Source organism: Hippoglossus stenolepis, chromosome 17, assembly GCF_022539355.2.
Source record: "Hippoglossus stenolepis isolate QCI-W04-F060 chromosome 17, HSTE1.2, whole genome shotgun sequence".
Classification (NCBI taxonomy): domain Eukaryota; kingdom Metazoa; phylum Chordata; class Actinopteri; order Pleuronectiformes; family Pleuronectidae; genus Hippoglossus; species Hippoglossus stenolepis.
The window spans coordinates 15,386,384-15,409,574 of record NC_061499.1 but is presented as its reverse complement, the minus strand read 5'-3'; the positions used below and the strand labels follow the sequence as shown (position 1 = coordinate 15,409,574).

General features: G+C 41.5%; 2 protein-coding genes across 2 annotated transcripts; both read right to left on the bottom strand.

Moving 5' to 3' along the window:
• Nucleotides 1-306: 306 nt before the first annotated feature.
• Nucleotides 307-12,039, bottom strand: LOC118124936 (gap junction beta-4 protein). The gene is made up of 3 exons (XM_035183160.2): nucleotides 11,879-12,039; nucleotides 1,432-1,897; nucleotides 307-1,332 (listed from the first exon to the last, which is right to left on the bottom strand). Exons 2-3 carry the CDS (start codon nucleotides 1,819-1,821, stop codon nucleotides 907-909), a joined length of 816 nt encoding a protein of 271 aa, XP_035039051.1. The 5' UTR covers nucleotides 1,822-1,897; nucleotides 11,879-12,039; the 3' UTR covers nucleotides 307-906.
• Nucleotides 12,040-19,270: 7,231 nt separating this feature from the next.
• LOC118125142 (gap junction beta-4 protein) lies at nucleotides 19,271-20,224 on the bottom strand. The gene is given in 4 exon segments (XM_035183517.2): nucleotides 19,271-19,726; nucleotides 19,826-19,971; nucleotides 19,974-20,002; nucleotides 20,004-20,224. Coding segments are annotated over 4 exon segments (837 nt in total). The 5' UTR covers nucleotides 20,210-20,224.
• Between the last annotated feature and the right edge of the window lie 2,967 nt (nucleotides 20,225-23,191).

Below are 23,191 nucleotides of genomic sequence, written 5' to 3'. Positions count from 1 at the left end.
GATAATCCTAAAATATACCAATAAATAATTTACTGGTGTTGTATATGTATGTATTGTCCCAATATGTAACCAGTTTGTTTTTTCTATATACCAGCCTATTATTTTTTAATGGCTCTTTTCTTTTATCATGATGTAATCTTTACAGAATGGATGATACTGCAAAGGTATGCATAGATAAATACATAAATACTGTACAAATATGTGAACAGTGTAGGCAGGCCTATATCAGTGAAGTCACACACATGCAGATATTTATTGATTCATGTATATTTTTCAAATTAATCAAAAGGAACACATACACTCAGGTATTTTTTGAAATAACTTTATAGATAACAACAATAAATACAAAATGTACAAAGAAATATATTATCTTGAATCTTACTTCACTTTTTGAAGTCGTGAAGAGCTGTGAAGTCGTGAAGAGCATAATAAAGACCATTTTCTTTATAGTACATATCTAAGAACAAAAACTTCTCAAGTTATCTCTTCAGATTACTATGTTATCGCTAAAGCAGAGCTTTGTGTGCTTTATGTTGTTTTATTCATTAGGGGGCAGTTTGTAACTGCACCACATTTGAAATTACATTTTATTTTAAGTTTGCCACAGGCCAATAGTAATACACAAAAAGACGTACACACACATCTGCACACTCAATCACAGACACACAAACCAATAAAAAACTTCCTTTGTAATCCTCTGTTTTTGAGGACTTCATTTGTAGGCACCAGGTCTGTGCTCTTGCACAAAGTCATTCAACATGATCATATTTACAAAACTCTGCCTCAGAAATCCCCTGAATTGGGGAAATCTCTTTGGCGTTGAGCTGCAGTTCTCCATGTATTCTAGTTTTTTGATAACTTTATTCAGTTCTTCAACCTGGTCGCTGCCACATTAGCAGCCTTACATTATTTTTTCTCAATTGACTCCTCAGCCTTGATGTTACTAAGGTTCTGGACAGATATCGTAGGATCCACTCTGATTGATGATCTGGACCTGAACACTGACCTGGGCGCTGCCAGCGGCACCATCTCGTGATTCTGGGTGAACATCCTCCTGTCAGACTCCGCCTTCCTCCTGAGGATCTTCTGAAAGCGTTTGCAGATGAGGTAAATCATCTCGCAGATGCACATTAAGACGCAGACGGCAGAGGAGACCACCATGAAGATGGTGAAGATCTTCTTCTCGGTGGGGCGGGATATGTAGCAGTCCACCGTGTTGGGGCATGGCTCCAGGGAGCACTTGGACAGGCGGGGCATGTCGTAACCATGGTAGACGTAGTACAGGATGTAGAGGAAGCCGGCGTCAAAGCCTGCTTTGAAAATCAGACTCACCTATGAGGAAGATGAATGAAGGTTAAACTGGGAGTCACATCATCAAACAATATCCAAGTTAAGACCAAATAAAACAACGTTCACTCCCTTTGTTCTTACCAGGTAGGTCCACCACAGCCCTCCACGTTTCTTCCCAGGGTTGGCATAGAGATGGTTGCCCTTGTGTGTGGTGGTGTACTGCGTGTCCTTCTTCTCCCGATACTTCACGTGGCCGACCACCATCAGCGATGGGCAGGTGACAAAAATAAGCTGCAGGGCCCACAGGCGGATGTGGGAGATGGGAAAGATGGAGTCGTAGCACACGTTGGTGCAGCCCGGCTGGGCCGTGTTACATACAAAGTCCTTACTCTCATCACCCCACACACGCTGCGCGGCCACCACAAACACCATCACCCTGAAAACGAAGACCATGGACAGCCAGATGCGGCCGAACACAGTGGAGTATTTGTTGACCCCGCTGAGGAGGGCCTCCAGAGCAGACCAGTTCATGGCTGCTGCTGGTGTCGAGGTGGAGGGAGATGCTCTTCAGGTAGAAATGGTGGGATGAGGTCCTTGATGAGATGATCTTGAATAATGTGAGAGTGACAAAGTAGATTGGAACAGGGATAATAACAAACTCTCTCTAGATTGATAAACACATTTTCACGATGTTACTTTCATACATTTTATTTTACTTTATAAAGCAAGAATTTTACCAGGGTGCAGAAGGGCCAAAATCAAGTTTCTAAGATGGGTGAAGACGGAAAAATCCTGGATCGTACATTTTCCATGTGCTAATTTCTTAGACCCTCCCTGCTTGGTTAATGCACCCATATATATAAGTACCACAACAGCTGTTTATAAAGTGAGCTTTCTGTTACAAATACATTTATACACATTTATAGCTTGATGTGTTTCTGTTGTTTAGCATTTTTTTTATTTAAATCAATGCTACCATAATAGTAATATTGCATGCATTGCATTGCTAAGAAGCCGAATAAATATCACAAACAAAAGCAATGTTAATATGTTATCACCAGCGAGGAAACAGGACACCGTTCTCACAAACTCATTCCCAGACAAAGCTGGTCTCTGTTTACACGGAGCCACCTTTTCAAAATGGACTGATTATACATTGGTGAATGAGTCATCTTCGGAGCCTCCCTTTGCTAAAAGGACAAACCAATACTGTCAACTCTATCAGTCAGCTGTTTGAGCGGCGTGGCTGATGATCAGGCGACCACATTGTTCCTCTTTGCAATCCCACACGCCCTTCTACAGCCCACAAAGCGCTGTTAAGGGAGGACATTTCCTTTGTGAAGAGGATGTTAGGTCAAAATATCATCATGTGGATTTAATAGTTTTAAGAAAGAGCTGTAATGTACATAAGGGCAGGGGCGTTGCAACAGCGTAAGCAAAGCAAGCAATAGCCTAGGGCCCCCAGCTGAGAGAGGGCCCCAGAGAACAGCTGATCCACAGCATTGACACTTTTGTTCAGACCCCCTTAAAGTGTAGAATCCACCCAAAATGACACCATGGTCAGAAACCCCCAAAAGGCTCAATTATGCTGCTTTTACATACGAAAAGAGATTCAATGCAACATATACACTGGAGGGGATTGAAGGGTAGAGAGTTTCTGACAATAACAAACATGACGACAGTGAAGGAGGTTGTAAAAATGAAACTCTTGAGACAGATGCTCATATCGTACGGTCATCTCACTTAAACTATTGACTACACTGCCCCCCACGATTTATGGTGATACTATTCTGTTTGGTCAATTTCATCCATATCCATAAGCTTTCGTGTACAAATACGGACGAAATGAACGCAGAGAACAGACAGAGGGTTCCATCTGTATGCGTGTACGTATTGTAATGGCAGATTTTGCATTGGTGTAATGTTTAATAGAAGAACAGATATGTATTTAGAAGAAGTAGATAACAAATGTGTTTTCTGTGACTTAACTACGGGAAGTTGCAGAAGGAAGTGTTTATGACCCCCACATGTGTGTCTTAGCAAATGCTTCACTGCAGGGGTTACTTAGTGTGTCTGATAGAGATGGGTGAGGGGAACTCTGCATTGTATACAGGACTTGAGTCTTTTGATGTTGTAAATCTAGATAGGGGATCTCGGAGACAGATTGTCTCACACCAGAAAGGCACACCAGGGGGGTGAGACGGAGATCTGAGACAGGAACTCTGCCCAACCTGGTCAGACATCAAGAGACTGAAGTATACCTTTTGGCTCCTCGCGGGGAGGGGCTTCTGATTGTATAAGTGAAGTGATTCTCCTGTGCTCTGTGCTCATTCTATACACGTCACACTAGGTGGCTGTGTGGGGTGAGCCCACCTGCAGGTGATTTAGTTGAACTTTCCTAGAGACAATGTTATGTGTGTATTATTATACAATAGAGTATGATTATTAAACAGAAACTGCCACCACAATTTTGGCGTTGTTGGCAGGATCACTCGTGTGAGCAGACACTCTGGATCTCAATGCTGAGGAAAGTCTGGGACTCATACCTCAACAAAATGAGGGCCGAATGCTTGAGAGCCAGGAGTGCACTCACTGAGGTGATCCAACGGACCTGGTCTGGAAAACAAGCATTGTCTCTCGGGTAAGTAAAATTAAAATGTTTCGATCTTTAGGAAAAGGTCCAGGAAAAAGAGATTCACTCATTCATTGTATTGAGGGACAGACGTGTCTGCATGGCAAGGTTTTGGAAATCGGTGTAGGATCCAGGAAGCTTCAGGTTTCGATCTTTAGGAAAAGGTCAAATATTATAGATAAGATTGGGCTCTGATGTCGGGCTCATGACTAGTAGTTATTATTAATATATAGTAATATTATTATTATTTTGCAATAGAGGTGTAGCTGGGACGGAAGGACCAAGGCCAGGTCCGGATCGTCTCAGTACAGCAATCTGTTGAAAATCTGATAATTCCAGTATATTTTGTACCTGCATGCGTGGTGCTAAAGAGAAGTGTGAATATGAGATTTCTCTAAGGCATTATATCAGGCAGAGTATTTAAAATGTATTAAGGAATCAAAAACGTAGGAACAATAATGGAGAAATTTGCCAAGTGATCAGGAATTACAAGAGGTAATTACAATTGACAACATTATATTGGAGATGGGTTTTTATTGTTCCTTACAAAAGCATTTTTTGAAGGTTGGTTGAAGGTTTAAAGCATTTTGGTGTTGGTTGAAGGTTTAAGGTTACTAACACTAAAACACTAATAAACTAAACTTAACAAATTTTGTTGATGGATATGTGTGACTGTGAAAGAAGAAACATGTAGAATTTGATGAAACTAAACTGAGTATTTAAGCTGAGGATTTCAGCTGAGAAAGCAGAGGAGAAAAGAAAAAGAGAGGAATCTGAGAATCCTCGAACTGGAGAAAAAGGTGAGTATATGTTTAAATATATTTGGGGTATAATTGCGTTTTAAAAGCTAATAGTAAAAGGAAAAATAAACAACCTCATAACAAATCTTAAAATAATTTTTTTTAAGAGATAGAAACGATTTGGTTAAAAAATTAAATTAAGAGACTTTTAAGTTCTTTTCCCATATAAGCAGAACTTTATTTTCCAAATTTCGTATTCTGCTGAACAAACCAGAGTTAAATTTATAAAATGAGAGTCGGGTTCACAATTGCTGAGACAACCTATTTGAGAAAATAGGTTTAAAATAGAGAGGATGACTGTGTCTTTTCTAATGGGAAGTTTGAGTTTAAATTATCTTTGGTAACTCAAAACTAAACTGCGTGTGAAAAGAGAGAAAGAATAAGAACGAAGTAGAGAGGACAAAGAAAAAGGAAAATGAAAGTAGGGATATTTGTGCTGGATTGAAGAGTGTATGGATGTTGTTTAACTGAAGTGAATATGCAGGAACTGAAATAATCTCCAGTCTCAGTGTCTCCGACTAGATTCTGATCTGGACTCAGCTCCACCAAGAGGTGGGCAAGAGAATGCCCTGGGAAGCAGCGCACACAGTGCGATTGATTAGCGGTGAGCTGGGGACAGTGAAGGAATTCATCTGGTGAGGACACTGAGATGGAGAGAGAGAGTTTCAAGCACGTCACTAAAGTAAGAACACGGTTACACACACACCATGTGAATTAATGTTAGACATAGAACAGATGATTAAGATTGCTATTGACCATTGTGAGCTTGATTAGAAGATCAGTAGAGAGAGGCCTACTGTACTTTATGCTAAATATTTTCACAATGATGTGTATAAACTAATGCCCGAACACACAAATCACAGTGAGTGGTAGAGACATCACATATATTTGTAGATTCAGGAACCGGAATCAGTTAATAGATGTGAAGAGTGATATTACTCCAAGAATGAATGTTGGATATCTCATAATGATTGGAGCAACAGGTCTATCAACAGTGATAGAGAGATGCACTGTACAATTGCTATTTTTCATGATGTGGTTGAAGGAGATTGTTTAAGATTCATTTTTGCTGTTACCACACTGCCTGATAAATCTTATGGGTAAAGATTTGATGTGTTCATTGAGTAGTATGTTAAATTTTAAACACCGCAGGGCATTAGAGGTAACTGGAGTCCAAATAACATCTGCATTTGTTAGATAGAGAAAGGGGGATTTGACACTAGCATATCAATGGGAGGTCTAGACTCTTTTCTACTCTCTGGAAGTAACACCCTCTTGCGAAAGGCAGAGGCAGAGAGACTTCAGACAAATGTGAACATAGATGTTATTTACTCAGAGAAGCGGACTTTTAAGTAAGAGCAAATTAAGTTTAAAAAGGTTATAGAGGATGTGAATTAAAGAAAGGATAAAGTAAGTTGGTTGTATTGAGATAGTAAACACTGTGTTGTCTTAGTAGGTTTGATAGACTCATTGACTAAAAGATTTGTTAAAATATCAACTTTTGATTAAAATACTACTGGAGGGGAAAAGACATTTAATACCAATAAGATATTTTAAAGAGGGTTAAAGGTTAATCGCAAACGATTTTCCATAGTGATAAATGAAATTAGGAATGTTGAACTCATTCCTGAATGTGGTAAATTTTTTGATAAAATATATTACGATTTTTAGTTTTGGTGTAAACAGTAATGATATTCCTGAGTTGAAACAGGTACCGTCATGTTTGTGGACCGGGCACAAATATGTTTTTGGGTCTGATCAAGGGATAAGACCCAACTAGAAAAGAATATCTGAATCCTCGTATGGAATATGTAAAGATTGTCTGTTAACACACTATTTTTTTCCTGTAAGGAAAAACAAAGGAAGCAGAGCTTCAAACAATGTTTTAGAGTTTCGACAACTGCTGAGAGAGCTGTGATATTTGATGTGTGATATGTGACGCTGTGATATATGACTTTACTGGTGCCAATATGCTGATAGGATGATTTTGCTTGAGCAAAATACCTCCCACCTTTTAACAACCAGGTGGCTCAGATATGGGACAGTATTGCCTTAGATGATAGACATCACTATTTAGAGATGCAATGTTTTTTTAACTATGCGACTCTCTTCCCTACATCAGTAGGGATAGCCACATGATTGCGTAGCAGTTTTCTTAACTAAAGAGAAAAAAGTTTTTTCTCCTAGTTTAGAATTAGATTTTAAGAGATAAACAGCTAATTATGCAGAAGTGATAGTTGTTTGGTGATAAGTTCAGCATCAAAGGATGCAGCAACTGAGATAACCAAGTGGGTTTACGACTGTGTGATACAATAGAGGCTAAACCACTCCCATCACACTATTGTGCATTGACTGAAGAATGCAAATACGCTAGTGACAAGAGTGTCAAGAGCAACACTAATAGCAGGTTTGCATGGGGGTGGCAAATGATTTTGGCCGAGTTGATTGAATAGGAGATTCATGAACCTATTTCACTTCACACTCATCTGTGTGCTGATGGATGCTGTGTTATTATGCAAACTGTATGCAGTCTGCAAATGAGGAGAGCGTATTAAAGATTTTTAATGATTAACTTAATGTAGGTTATAGGAGCTATAAACAAGGGTCAATCGCAATTAAATAATTTTGTAAGAATACAGATTTAATTTAATAAATTTAAGGAATAAACTGTTGGTGGATAACAGTCTGTTTGGTGGATGACAGACTTATGATGTGGGTCGCATGGATGATATTGTTTAACTTATGTATGTTTCTTCATTAGTTTGAATTGACACATGACTGTAGTCAGTGTGTCAAAAGGGAGGAATATAGATATAGATATATTGGGTGTACAAAACAACACTCTAAACAATACTCAATAAAACTTTTTTTATCTGAGTCGTGTAATTGAATTACAATTAAAGTAGGTAAAGAAATCCGGATTCCACAAAGTGAACAATCCACCACCAAGCAAACAGTTTGATCATTTATAGAGGAATTTGATAAAGATTTAATTGAATTGAGTAAGTTAGATAAATAAATAAATACTGTCTTGTTCTTGTTGACATGTATGCTATGCAAGTAGAAGCTTTCCCCACATCTAAACAGGATTCTTCAGCAGTGGCGCAGACACTGCTCGGAGAACTCATTCCACGTTGGGAAATTCCAAAAAGATGTCCACTGATAATGGTACACCATTTGTAAGCACAGCTTTAAGGATGCTGGTGAGTATGGGTATCGACACGAGGCAACATCATGCCTATCATCCCGCCAGTGGCGGGCAGTGGAAAGAAACAAACAGTGGAAGGAGACAACAGCACATTGAAAAACGAATTGGTAGATATTGGGTAAACCTATCCCCTGTACTCTTTAAAATCCACAGGCAGGTGATGGACTCCCTACCGAAATCCATAGACAGGGAACTGCATGATCTGAGACCAGGAGACTGGATTGTGGTGAAGGACGTGAGAAGGAAACCAGGAGAGCACGTCGATGGAACGAGTGCAAACCAAGTGCCTCTCACCACACAGACGGAAGTGAAGGCCAACCTGGAGACATGCAAGCCATTGAAGGAGGATTTCCGGAGCCACGAGTGGATTCTACAGGACGGAGCGTGCGTTGTGTCAGTGTGCGAGCCTTCAGCCTTCAATTGTTTCGTGTTTGCAAGCAAGGAGAGGTGTGGAAATGATTAGGGCCACACGTCTCTAATCTCAAGAAGAGGCAACACTTTGAAGAGGGGGTTGGCGAGGGCACTGCTGATACAATAGCGCCGAAGGGGAAAACAACGACACCTGATGGGACGACTGGGATGCAGTTCGAGGAAAAGATGGTTTCCCTGTTCATGAACACCGTCATCGTCGTCCTGCCACCAATAATATGGCATGTGAAACCTTGGCAGGAAGAAAAACGCGAAATATAACTTGAGCATCGGAGTCAGGACAAAAGGAGAACTCATGTTCGACTTCCCTGATGAACTGACAAAGCCTGGAGAATGCATGGTTTGAGACCATGAAGACACCAGAAGACCCAAGCTCATTTACAGATTCAACTCATTGTGTGTAATCAAGAGATGAGAGTTCCACAGTGTGAGTGTCTCCAGATGAAAGGTTTTGGAGGACTTGCCCCAGGGGGGAGCACTGTGAAGAACACACACAAACAGATGAGTTTGCTCTGGAGATGGAAGATTAACATCTTTAGAGGGGGGCTGGGTTTCCAACTCTTTCTCCCACTATCTAGGGTCAGGAATGACTCTGCATCACAGAAAGGCTTTGAGAAAAGATGCTAGCCAAGAAGGTGTTTGTCACATAATCAGGACGAATTGGGTAACACACACAGTGAACATTTTGACAATATGATGCATATCGTTTCAAATTTTAAATGACCTATTGTCCAGAGAAAGAACAAGGACACTTAGATTCCTGAAGGGCGGAATTGATGGTCACGCCTACTTTTGAATGATTGCAAAATATGTTATTGAAGTTTGTTGAAACCTATTTGATTTTTCATGTGTGTACTAGTGTTGTTGAACTGTTGTATTGTCTTTTGAGTTTAAGACTATGGTTATTTCCTTAATCAAGTCTATGATTGGACAATATGTTCAACTTCCTGAAACTCATCTATCCTGGATGCTTCCCTTTCAGGATGATGAGATGGTATAAAGATGTATAAAGGATATTGAGCCTTTTAGGCTCAAAGGGGGAATTGTAATGGCAGATTTTGCATTGGTGTAATGTTTAATAGAAGAACAGATATGTATTTAGAAGAAGTAGATAACAAATGTGTTTTCTGTGACTTAACTACGGGAAGTTGCAGAAGGAAGTGTTTATGACCCCCACATGTGTGTCTTAGCAAATGCTTCACTGCAGGGGTTACTTAGTGTGTCTGATAGAGATGGGTGAGGGGAACTCTGCATTGTATACAGGACTTGAGTCTTTTGATGTTGTAAATCTAGATAGGGGATCTCGGAGACAGATTGTCTCACACCAGAAAGGCACACCAGGGGGGTGAGACGGAGATCTGAGACAGGAACTCTGCCCAACCTGGTCAGACATCAAGAGACTGAAGTATACCTTTTGGCTCCTCGCGGGGAGGGGCTTCTGATTGTATAAGTGAAGTGATTCTCCTGTGCTCTGTGCTCATTCTATACACGTCACACTAGGTGGCTGTGTGGGGTGAGCCCACCTGCAGGTGATTTAGTTGAACTTTCCTAGAGACAATGTTATGTGTGTATTATTATACAATAGAGTATGATTATTAAACAGAAACTGCCACCACAGTATCTGCTGTTCAGCCCCATGCTACTGTCTTTCTGCCAAAAGCTTTGTAATCTTAGAGTTTTTGTTGAAGATGAGATTGTCTATCATGTGTCTTGTGTTTCTTTGGAGGAGGGGCCGGTTTGCGTCAATCGGGTCTTCTGGGTCCTTTTCCCCTTGGGCCTCCAAAGTAGTCCCTTGTAATGCTACAAGTGATAACATTTCTCAAAGAATTTATTTTTGACAACAAAGGGCGGGGTGGGGGGGGGAAACCTCCTTCTCTTCTGAATTTACATCTCATTCTGATGAATGCTCACGGCCTGACAGGGAACTAGTTGGATAACAGCCTCGCTGTCCACTGTTCCATTTCAATTCTGCCTCGTCTGATCCCGAGCATTTGAATTCAGAAACACTTTCCCTGAGCGTTTCGGCATCACTGTAGACACGCTGAGCTGTCAAATCAGCTGCTATTTTCTCTCTCATCCAGCATCCCTGACTATTAAATTACACAGCATAAGAAGAGTTGGCTCAATAAATGCCCTCACAATCACGACAGAGGCAACCGAACGCCAATGACAGACTTTTAATCACGGCCAATGTTACCTCCACTTTATCTCGCCTCCTAAGTGGATAATACAGCCGGTGATATTAATCTTTAAATGTGAGTCAGCCTGAGCCTCTGAGGCTGCGACGTTCCGCAGTTTTACCTTGAGACGAGGCAGTTGCTACCATTCTCAGCTTCAATCCTCAGCTTTGTCATTTCATTTAGAAAAATGGTAGCCTACATAACATAAATTGCATGTTTATCTTATAAATGTTTATTTTAGCTTTTGCACAAACATGCAAGCATCCGATCGCGCCTACACAGACACAATCTCTGAGGTGACACTCAGCCCAGATGGGAGAGAAAACCTCAGAGACAACAGTATATCTTGTCTCGGGGATATTGCACAGGTGGACCACTATTTGTTATTCGCGTTTGATCTAGATTGCCATGTTGCCGTCTTCAGCAACAGCAGCCGCGCTCGTCTGTCTCCTCTTTAGCGGAGTGTTTGTCTTTCCTCTTGTTGTGACAGAAGAGTCGTATCACGATTTCTCAACAGAGAAGCCTCTGGTTATGTAAGGTCTCTGATTACAATTTACATACTCAATGCCATGCAAATACAGCTCTACAGTGCATCCTCTTGCAGTAGGAGTCTGACAGAGTTGTGGGAAAAGTCAACAATCATAAAGTTTCTCAAGATCATGCAAACAGGTGAGGTGTGAGGCCTCCTTGAATACATTGTTTGATCTTGAGTGAACATCATCAATATGTCCACAGCTTTATTTGCACCTATATAGAGTCAGCTCATCTGACAGAGTGATTCTTGACACCGACTCGCTCAACCTGTTGAGCGAGTTGCAAATGCTTTCCTATCGACCAACCTATCGGTGTCTGTATGAGTCAATGCTCTGTATGAGTCAATGCTCCTCCTCCTGTCTTAATGAGCATTGACTGTATGAGTCAATGCTCCTCGCTAACAAGGTGGGGTTGGATTTCTCTTGAGTGTGGTCTTTTCTTTGCTACCTCTTCCCAGCACTGCTTTTCTTTCTTCTTCTGTCTCTCGCTCCCCTTGCCTTTTCATTTCCGACCCTGACTTTCTTCCCCTTGCACACTTCAGCCAGAGGAGTACTGTTTTAACAAAACTCGTTCCTTTGTGTGTGTGGCTCCCCCCCCCCCCGCACAACATCCTCCCCAGGTGTGATAGAAGAGGAACAGTAACTAACGATGTTCTTCCACTTTTAGCATCTCATTTTTCTCACATTACATTTTGGATTCTTCTCATGTGAAATTAAGAGGAAATTCACTTACACTAAATTTAATTTATTTCATCTAATAATTACTAACAGCATGTACAATTATACACAAAGCTGAATCACCTTACCTGTGTCAGAGGGAAGCCTTGTAAAAAGACGCTTCCCGACGGCCACCTGAGTTGTGTCCCGGCAGGACCTTGTCGAGTCGATGTTAAGTGACTTGAGAGTGTTACCTGAGTATTTTAAGGCTGAGGCGTGGACCGACCGGAGGGGAGGGTGGAGCTTCACTTACAGACACACACATGCTCTCACACACGGGTAATTCCAACTTGTTTAGCATTGGCAAACATGTTGCAGGTGGTTTCAAGGGCAAACGTGTGACATGTGGCAGAGAACCTGCATAACGTGAAAGAGAAGAAACAGCTTTACAGACAAACTGGACGCGGCGATGTAAAATAATGTAATAATGATAGTTAGACTAGAGGCATTTCGGGGAAAAGGTAAGCATCAGGCAGCTAGGATCTGTAATATGAGAGATAACAGATTTGCATGGTGTTGTTTATGATGTGATACTGATGCCAATCAGCAAAGTCTAGTCTGTGAGTGTGAGCACATGAACATGCTGGTTTCAAGCATTTAACCTTTAGATCCCACTTAGTATCTGCTTCATCAGCTCGCTTTTACTGCCCCTAAGCACCGAGATGACTTTACATCCACAAAATTAAAACTGGGGATTTTGGGTGCCCCTTCTTAGCCTATTCAAAAATGAAAGTGTGATAAGAATCTGAGTAGTTTTGAATCAAAAGTGAAAGAAAATGCAGTGGAATTATCCCTATTGGGAAACATCAAAAGTTTCCCCAGCACAAAATTAAATCGTCTCCTTCCTGAGCCAAACAACCACACCCCCACACACTCATAACGAAATCAAAACGAACATTCACATGACATGAAAACTGATCCGTTCAGGAAATCGCTTAATAGATCATGACAAACAATTACATACCACAGGAGGGAGGGATTTCTCCGAAAAGCCCCGGACATCCTGGTTTGTTTTTCATTGTTTGTAGGTTGGATTTCATTTCTTTAGTTTCCAAGTGATATGCTGACAGAGACACTTTCTAAATATATACCGTGAATAAAAAAAAAATGCATTATCTGTTTTCTAGGTTTTTACATTGTTGTTACCATTTGAAGCAGATGAAATGAGCAACCCAGTAATTTCAGTCAGGGTGTGACAAAATCGAACCTGACTTCCCTACAAGCCACAAAGCAGGTTTCCTCATTAGGTTCCAGCTTTTACATGACACCAGTGAGTCTCTCAAACAGACTGCACCTGGCTCAATATCGTTCAATATTATACTGTGTTGCATTGAGACGAAGCAGACATGCAGGGGGGAGATCAAACAGACAGACAGATGAATGCCTTTTCTATAAAGGATATGTTATGACCTCCATTGGCCTCTAGGGAATGCTAATGCTCCATCATGTTGCTGCAGTTTATTTCTGTGGAGCAGAGAGGGCGAGAGGAGAAATGTTTAGTAGACAGAAAAACGGAGGATCTCATCTCGCCTGTTAAAAAAGCAGCCGCAGCATCATCTGTGAAAGAGAGAAAAGGCAGCATCCAAGACAAAGCACCAGAATTGGGCGTCATCACTGGTTTTAATTGCGTGGAAACAAAGCTTTCCTGCGTTATTTAATTGCATCGACCGACACATTTATTATTTAAAGCAGCAGCAGCTTTTTGGTGGGATTTAAGAAATTGTATTTGCATATCAAAGCTATAGCTGCATGACCACTTGTAGATTTTTCTTAATACTCCCTTCCACTTCAGCACACTGCTGAACATGCTCAGCCTATCAGAGTGAGCCCATCCATACCCACCAAGTGTTAAGTAGCTCGGAGCGAACATAACATGTGAACATGTTTGGTTATTTCGCTGTTCACAACTGTGCCACATGAAATTAAGAGTTTTGTTGGGGGGGTTGAGTCTGAACATGGGTTTTATTGTTAAATTCGCCCTCTAATCCAGCTAACTGGTTTTCACTACTGTTTTTGCAATGTGTGGTATGTCTGCACTCATTTGTTATCATCATTGTGCAGATGGTTATCATCAGGACAATGTTGGTTGGTCGCTCTGACAAAGGTAAAATGGACTGGTGGAGCCACATTAGCAGAAAATGATGGTTGGACTTGAATGTTATTGTCTCCTCAAACGTCTCTTAGTTATGCTATCTCTCCAATGATGTAACAACAATAGAGGTTCTTCCAGTATAGCCATTAAGACTACATTTGGACTTTTCACATACCACCAGATTATCAACAGATCACACATGACTACCTGTTTGGAATATGGACACTTGGTGCAATCACGTGCTGTTGCCATAGTGAGAAAAATTACTTCCCTATTGGCGAAAACATTTTGGTAATCGAGTTCCCAAGTTGCTGACGTCATCCCTTATAGACCAATTTGCATAATTTTACAATCAGTTCTAAACAGTGTCCAAGTTTTGTTTCTCATATCAGCTTCAGAGCTCATGGACACACCGACGTCTCACCAACGGCTTCACAACTCGGGAAATGGGAACTTCAGAGAAGCATGAGAATGCAAATTCACTGCTGGTTTTGTGGTTACTTCCTGGGTATAGGATGGCTTGTATTTGCCTTGTACAATAGTGTGTATGTGCTGGCTGAGCATGGCCCCTGCTTCATGCTAATGTCGCCAGTTCTCCCACACACCTGTTCCACATCCTGCGATCTTCTCCACACCTATTTCAGGACTGCTCGATAACCACTTCTCTGCCAGAACGTCATTTTGTCTTGTAGTATTCACGCTTTAACTAACCTTACTTCATATCTTGCTTGCCTTTGGAAGACCTGCCTGTCTGTACTCCAACTGTAAATAAACTACGTCTGCGTTATCACATGCCAGATTATGAGATAGACATGCCTCTAGCTCTTCTCATTAGCCAGTTTAATATGGCGACCGTTTTAAAGGTCGGCTATGCCAACCTGAAATGGATCTACGTTTCTACTTTAGCGGTGTAGGTAAGGAGTTATGGTGACATGCTTAACAATGCAAACTAATATCACTAGTAAAAATGTATAGAAGTATATGACAACTGAAATTCCAGATTAAGTTCTTGCTCGCAAAACTATTTAAGAATGGTGATGTAGCTAATTTAACAGTTGGCTGATTTAGCTTGAAACTGTGAAACTATTGATAACATGTAACCCTGTCCAGCGTAAAACATATTTCACACAAAAAAACTAAGTTTAAATGACATTACTTCAGATTATCTACAAACAGTAAACCTCTGTGTTTGCCACCGTAGAGCTGAGAGCTTTACACAGCGAGGTCAAGCTGACAAACAACAAAACAGAGAAGTATTTCCAGTCGCTGCAGCAGAGCTTAACAGCACCACTGCTTAAACTCCCTCTAATGTGGTGGCGGAGGAAAAAGAGAGCTGATTCATTCTTGACCTTAGATGAACTCTAAGGTAACGAATTCCACACATTGCCAAGACTTTAAATTTCCTGAATGGCTACACCGCTCATTCTCTGACTCACCTGTCTGAATACAGAAAGGATCAATTTTCTTAAATGAATTCGAAAAGTTTTGGAGACTAAGTGTTTTTTCTCTACCCTGAAAAGGAGAGTGGGATTCAGACACCTTTTTACTAGCAGGTATCTGAAGAAAGCTGAAAGGTATAGGAGGCCGCACACTCTTGTGAGTCACAAGGGCAGACCATTCAAGAGAGGCCTGCAGAATAATGAGGGTTCACAAGGGTTCTTTACGGAAGCTGGATGGTGAAGAGGGATATATCACCGGATGTTTTCTTCCCGAGCAGCAGCAAAACCATTTCAGGTGAAGCAACCTTTCTGCAAAAACCCCTTGTGAAAGTGTAGACGTCGCAGAAACAAGAAACAAAACAAGCAGGAAGCCAGATCGACACCACTCTCCCCCACTCTGCCTCTGGAAAGCACAATCTAACCGAATCTCTTCAAATGGTGGATTACATCTCGGCACCCCGGATAGTTTCTACAGTAACCTGCTGGCAATTCTAGAGGCTTGTTACTTCTATCTTTCTATAGGGCAGAGACCCCAAAAGATTAACTTGGCCCAGACTGATTGGTTGAGCTTACAAATATCCTCATGATGCTGAAGATACTAAGTGAGTTGCAAAGGCCCATTATTGTGTGCAATAACAAAACAAGTGGGGAATCAAAGAGAATGAGCCTAGAAGAAAATATGAATCACACAAAACCTCTCAAGCTTCTTTCTCTCACAACAAACAGCACAAAAGCATTTGTAGAAAATATGGTGTTATTATTTGATGTAAACTGTTGCACAGCTTTTCACCGAACATCCAAACACTGCTGACACAGTCATCCTGGCCATAGTCCTGTGTCTTGTCTCTCTGATACTCCTCAACAAACCGCCCTCCCACCATCAGGCGTCTGTCAAAACCGCACCCGCGTCCCCTGCTCCTGATTGGATGGTGGAGACGGAAAAACGATGACGACAGTACATGAGTGTACCGATACTTGATTTAATTGTACTGTCTCCGGAACAAAAAGCCGTGGGAACTATTCCAGCTCGTAAGAAAAAGCATTTTAATGTATTTTTTTTAATATTTTACTTTAGTCTTAATTATCGACCAAGTGTATTATTATACATACAAAAATTGTCTCCCCTTTTTAAAAACACTACAGCTTGGAACAAATTCAATATACATTATATTCAATGTGTTTGTGTTTAGATGTGTGTGTGTTGTGTATGTGTGTGTGTGTGTGTGTTAATATGTGTGTGTATATATATGTGTGTGTGTGTGTGTGTGTGTATGTATATGTATGTGTATAAATATATATATATATATATATATATGTTTATATATGTGTGTGTATATATGCAAATTTATGTATGTATATATAGACACACTAAACATTCCTTCATCATTTCATTTTTATTTTTGTACATATTTATTTTGTACTCAAATTCATTCATTGTACTAATCTCTGTTGTGAGTAATAAAGTGGGCTTTTTTTGTGACACCGACAAAGTTAACTCACTGTTCGATCCTGTAGTAATTACAGGGTTTGCCAGGAGTCTGCTTGAGTTTTGACTTGATAATGAATATTTTAGGGATTTATTTTAATCCCATTTAGATTAATGAATATTAAGATAATCCTAAAATATACCAATAAATAATTTACTGGTGTTGTATATGTATGTATTGTCCCAATATGTAACCAGTTTGTTTTTTCTATATACCAGCCTATTATTTTTTAATGGCTCTTTTCTTTTATCATGATGTAATCTTTACAGAATGGATGATACTGCAAAGGTATGCATAGATAAATACATAAATACTGTACAAATATGTGAACAGTGTAGGCAGGCCTATATCAGTGAAGTCACACACATGCAGATATTTATTGATTCATGTATATTTTTCAAATTAATCAAAAGGAACACATACACTCAGGTATTTTTTGAAATAACTTTATAGATAACAATAAATACAAAATGTACAAAGAAATATATTATCTTGAATCTTACTTCACTTTTTGAAGTCGTGAAGAGCTGTGAAGTCGTGAAGAGCATAATAAAGACCATTTTCTTTATAGTACATATCTAAGAACAAAAACCTCTCAAGTTATCTCTTCAGATTACTATGTTACCGCTAAAGCAGAGCTTTGTGTGCTTTATGTTGTTTAATTCATTAGGGGGCAGTTTGTAACTGCACCACATTTGAAATTACATTTTATTTTAAGTTTGCCACAGGCCAATAGTAATACACAAAAAGACGTACACACACATCTGCACACTCAATCACAGACACACAAACCAATAAAAAACTTCCTTTGTAATCCTCTGTTTTTGAGGACTTAATTTGTAGGCACCAGGTCTGTGCTCTTGCACAAAGTCATTCAACATGATCATATTTACAAAACGCTGCCTCAGAAATCCCCTGAATTGGGGGAAATCTCTTTGGCGTTGAGCTGCAGTTCTCCATGTATTCTAGCTTTTTGATAACTTTATTCAGTTCTTCAACCTGGTCGCTGCCACATTAACAGCTGTTGTGCCATAATGCATCAAACGTGATACCATAAAATGGTGTGCCTTTCGGCATTCAATAAATTTGGTTATCAAGATAAAAATATTAAATATTAATATTTTATTATTAATATTAAATAATAACTTTAATTGATTAAAGTTACCTCGGGGGCACCACCCTTCAAAGGAAGGGAAAAGATAGCCAATTTATTGATTAAGTCTCATTGATTAAGGTTCTAACTACAAATTTGGAACTCTGATTAACAATTAAATTAATAACTATAACCAAAATTACCATATAAATAGTTAGCTAAGTTGAAAGATATGGGGTTCTTGACAGTGTAGAGGTTGGCGAAATTCACTTATGCAACATTAATAAAAAAACATTTGTGAAAGAAAAACATTTATTATGAATATAATAAAGTATAAAAACACAAATTACTAACGGTATAATTGCTCAACAAAGATAGGTATGTGTGTATACATGTGTGTGTGTCTGTGTGAGTCAGCGTGCTTTCAAGATGGTGGCTGGCCAAAGAGATAACACCCTTCCCCCACCTATTGGAATGTTTACGACCTGTAGAGATAATGAGGTGAAGAGTTATGCGTGTGTCTGTGTGTGTGCCAAATTAGAGAAAGTTACTAGATTGGATGCAACGAAAGACTGTGAAGAGCATAACAGACTAACATTACTTTCTCAATAACTTGTACCCAAAATATCACAACACCACAAATCAAACTTATAAACCTCACACAGAATCGAATAAACAGTCTTGCTTAGCCTAGTATAATTATTAAGCCCAGTTGTGTTACCAGTCCGTGGAAAGGGGAAAAAGGAAGTTGCTGTGCAGTTCACAGTTTTGTGTCGTCTGGCTGGTTTCAGTTGAGCGGTGTAGCTCGGTTGCTGGCTGAAGTTTGCAAGCAGGACATCGAGTCGCTGCTAGGACGTTGGTAGAGCTTGGAGGGGGCGAGGAGGTTTCCTTGGTGAGATGAGCTGGAAGCTGCACCTTTGTGCTCCTCTCGAAGAGTTGGATGGGAAGAGAAGATGTGAGCTGGAGAAGAGGCTCCACAGCCTTCTCTCCTTGGAGGGAGTGTAGAAAGAAGACTCGACAGCCTTCTCTCCGTTGAGGGAGTTTAGAAAGAGAGCTACCCTTCTCCCCGTTGAGGGAGTTTAGAAAGAGAGCTACCCTTCTCCCCGTTGAGGGAGTTTAGAAAAAGAGATCGAGAAGCTGGAGAACTTAGCTTATATTGGCCCGGTGACCTCACAGGTCATGGGGTGCAGAGGGACCAATGGGAGTTGAAACCTGTGTCCCTGGGGGGGGTTTCCACCCCTCTGTGTGAAGTTGATGCCCTCTGGGACATTGAGTTCCTTGCTCTGGTTTTTAATGGCCCCTGGGAGACGGAGTCCTGGAGGGACATGCTGCTTCAGGCTTTGATGGCACATGTAGGCTGAAGTGTGGTTTCACATAAAATGGGCCAACACAGCCTTACATAATTGTTTCTCAATTAACTCCTCAGCCTTGATGTTACTAAGGTTCCGGACAGATATCGTAGGATCCACTCTGATTGATGATCTGGACCTGAACACTGACCTGGGCGCTGCCAGCGGCACCATCTCGTGATTCTGGGTGAACATCCTCCTGTCAGACTCCGCCTTCCTCCTGAGGATCTTCTGAAAGCGTTTGCAGATGAGGTAAATCATCTCGCAGATGCACATTAAGACGCAGACGGCAGAGGAGACCACCATGAAGATGGTGAAGATCTTCTTCTCGGTGGGGCGGGATATGTAGCAGTCCACCGTGTTGGGGCATGGCTCCAGGGAGCACTTGGACAGGCGGGGCATGTCGTAACCATGGTAGACGTAGTACAGGATGTAGAGGAAGCCGGCGTCAAAGCCTGCTTTGAAAATCAGACTCACCTATGAGGAAGATGAATGAAGGTTAAACTGGGAGTCACATCATCAAACAATATCCAAGTTAAGACCAAATAAAACAACGTTCACTCCCTTTGTTCTTACCAGGTAGGTCCACCACAGCCCTCCACGTTTCTTCCCAGGGTTGGCATAGAGATGGTTGCCCTTGTGTGTGGTGGTGTACTGCGTGTCCTTCTTCTTCCGATACTTCACGTGGCCGACCACCATCAGCGATGGGCAGGTGACAAAATAAGCTGCAGGGCCCACAGGCGGATGTGGAGATGGGAAAGATGGAGTCGCTAACACGTTGCAGCCCGGCTGGGCCGTGTTACATACAAAGTCCTTACTCTCATCACCCCACACGCGCTGCGCGGCCACCACAAACACCATCACCCTGAAAACGAAGACCATGGACAGCCAGATGCGGCCGAACACAGTGGAGTATTTGTTGACCCCGCTGAGGAGGACCTCCAGAGCAGACCAGTTCATGGCTGCTGCTGGTGTCGAGGTGGAGGGAGATGCTCTTCAGGTAGAAATGGTGGGATGAGGTCCTTGATGAGATGATCTTGAATAATGTGAGAGTGACAAAGTAGATTGGAACAGGGATAATAACAAACTCTCTCTAGATAGATAAACACATTTTCACGATGTTACTTTCATACATTTTATTTTACTTTATAAAGCAAGAATTTTACCAGGGTGCAGAAGGGCCAAAATCAAGTTTCTAAGATGGGTGAAGACAGAAAAATCCTGGATCGTACATTTTCCATGTGCTAATTTCTTAGACCCTCCCTGCTTGGTTAATGCACCCATATATATAAGTACCACAACAGCTGTTTATAAAGTGAGCTTTCTGTTACAAATACATTTATACACATTTATAGCTTGATGTGTTTCTGTTGTTTAGCATTTTTTTTATTTAAATCAATGCTACCATAATAGTAATATTGCATGCATTGCATCCTGGTCTCTATTGTGTTAATGCTCCTCCCTAAGAAGCCGAATAAATATCACAAACAAAAGCAATGTTAATATGTTATCACCAGCGAGGAAACAGGACACCGTTCTCACAAACTCATTCCCAGACAAAGCTGGTCTCTGTTTACACGGAGCCACCTTTTCAAAATGGACTGATTATACATTGGTGAATGAGTCATCTTCGGAGCCTCCCTTTGCTAAAAGGACAAACCAATACTGTCAACTCTATCAGTCAGCTGTTTGAGCAGCGTGGCTGATGATCAGGCGACCACATTGTTCCTCTTTGCAATCCCACACGCCCTTCTACAGCCCACAAAGCGCTGTTAAGGGAGGACATTTCCTTTGTGAAGAGGATGTTAGGTCAAAATATCATCATGTGGATTTAATAGTTTTAAGAAAGAGCTGTAATGTACATAAGGGCAGGGGCGTTGCAACAGCGTAAGCAAAGCAAGCAATAGCCTAGGGCCCCCAGCTGAGAGAGGGCCCCAGAGAACAGCTGATCCACAGCATTGACACTTTTGTTCAGACCCCCTTAAAGTGTAGAATCCACCCAAAATGACACCATGGTCAGAAACCCCCAAAAGGCTCAATTATGCTGCTTTTACATACGAAAAGAGATTCAATGCAACATATACACTGGAGGGGATTGAAGGGTAGAGAGTTTCTGACAATAACAAACATGACGACAGTGAAGGAGGTTGTAAAAATGAAACTCTTGAGACAGATGCTCATATCGTACGGTCATCTCACTTAAACTATTGACTACACTGCCCCCCACGATTTATGGTGATACTATTCTGTTTGGTCAATTTCATCCATATCCATAAGCTTTCGTGTACAAATACGGACGAAATGAACGCAGAGAACAGACAGAGGGTTCCATCTGTATGCGTGTACGTATCTGCTGTTCAGCCCCATGCTACTGTCTTTCTGCCAAAAGCTTTGTAATCTTAGAGTTTTTGTTGAAGACTAGATTGTCTATCATGTGTCTTGTGTTTCTTTGGAGGAGGGGCCGGTTTGCGTCAATCGGGTCTTCTGGGTCCTTTTCCCCTTGGGCCTCCAAAGTAGTCCCTTGTAATGCTACAAGTGATAACATTTCTCAAAGAATTTATTTTTGACAACAAAGGGCGGGGGGGGGGGGAAACCTCCTTCTCTTCTGAATTTACATCTCATTCTGATGAATGCTCACGGCCTGACAGGGAACTAGTTGGATAACAGCCTCGCTGTCCACTGTTCCATTTCAATTCTGCCTCGTCTGATCCCGAGCATTTGAATTCAGAAACACTTTCCCTGAGCGTTTCGGCATCACTGTAGACACGCTGAGCTGTCAAATCAGCTGCTATTTTCTCTCTCATCCAGCATCCCTGACTATTGTTGGGGATCGAGCTTAGACAAAGGATCGTAAACGAGGCCTGCGTGTGCTTTTCAAGGCCTGTCTAGAGTTTTGCTCTCTGCCAGGAGACAAACCTCCAGGGTTTTGACAGAGCGGCCATGTTGTCTTGACCGGGGCCCGAGGTCAACTTGGGCCTTCTATTGGCCGAGAGCCAACAAGACCCCCGGCCCTCTCCAGGAGGGAGGCCGGACACTTCTCAGGTGATAAATACCGAGAGCTCCCCCAAATCATTGCTCATTTTCCCCGTGCACTGAAGATAGGACCAGAACCTCTCCAGGTTCCCTCCAGATGATCCAGACACTTAAGGGAACAACCACAAACGTTTGTAGTTTTTTAAATATTTTTTCTACTTTAACTTCATTCAACTCCTTTTAATTTTTTACTTGAACTTTACTCTGAAAGGACCGCAGCAAAAGTCGAATACTCGCCGGCCGAGTTATCCACAGACTTTTCCTCCGCTCCCACAAATCATAGCTGCTCCGCCGCTATTCATCCCTGCAGAAGAGCAAGTTTATATTCGCCAAGGCATTGAGACTTTTCGCCACGGAGAACGAGACCGATTTCTCTCCACTTTCCGGCCGCAGCTTGGCCCCGCTGCCATCACACGAAGCAGCTGATCACTGTTTCCGACGGCCACGAACCAAATCCACTCGTCTTCCCGGAACGCGCCGCTCGCGCACGAACCAACCGCGGAACATCGACAAGTAAGAGGCTTATGTCTGGGCAGAGACTAGTTTAATTATTAGTGTGTTACTATTTGAGCGTACATTTGTGTGAGACCGCCGTGTCTAATTTTGTCTACATTGTGCCCGTGCGTCGTGACGTATTCGGCATTTCCGGCTACGTCACCGCGTTGTGTTACCGTCAGACCGACTTTACGGAGATTCTAACCTATTAAAAGATCGGTACACAGCGGGACGGATCTTAGTTCGTTCGCTTGGGTACCGAGTGGTAGAGTCCCCGCAAAGCTGTCTCTGGCGGTGTTTGAGATCTCCTCTGATAAATTAGTGTATAACTTTTCCTTCCTCTCTCTCTTCTCTCCTAAATCCGCCTGCACGCACGTCCGAACTGCATCCCCGCACTTCACGTCTTATATACAT

Coding starts and splice junctions, on each gene's coding strand:
- LOC118124936 (XM_035183160.2), bottom strand. CDS start 1,821: ATGAACTGGTCTGCTCTGGAGGCCCTCCTCAGCGGGGTCAACAAATAC. Junction 1,333..1,431: donor GGCTGTGGTGGACCTACCTG/GTAAGAACAAAG, acceptor TCTTCCTCATAG/GTGAGTCTGATTTTCAAAGC.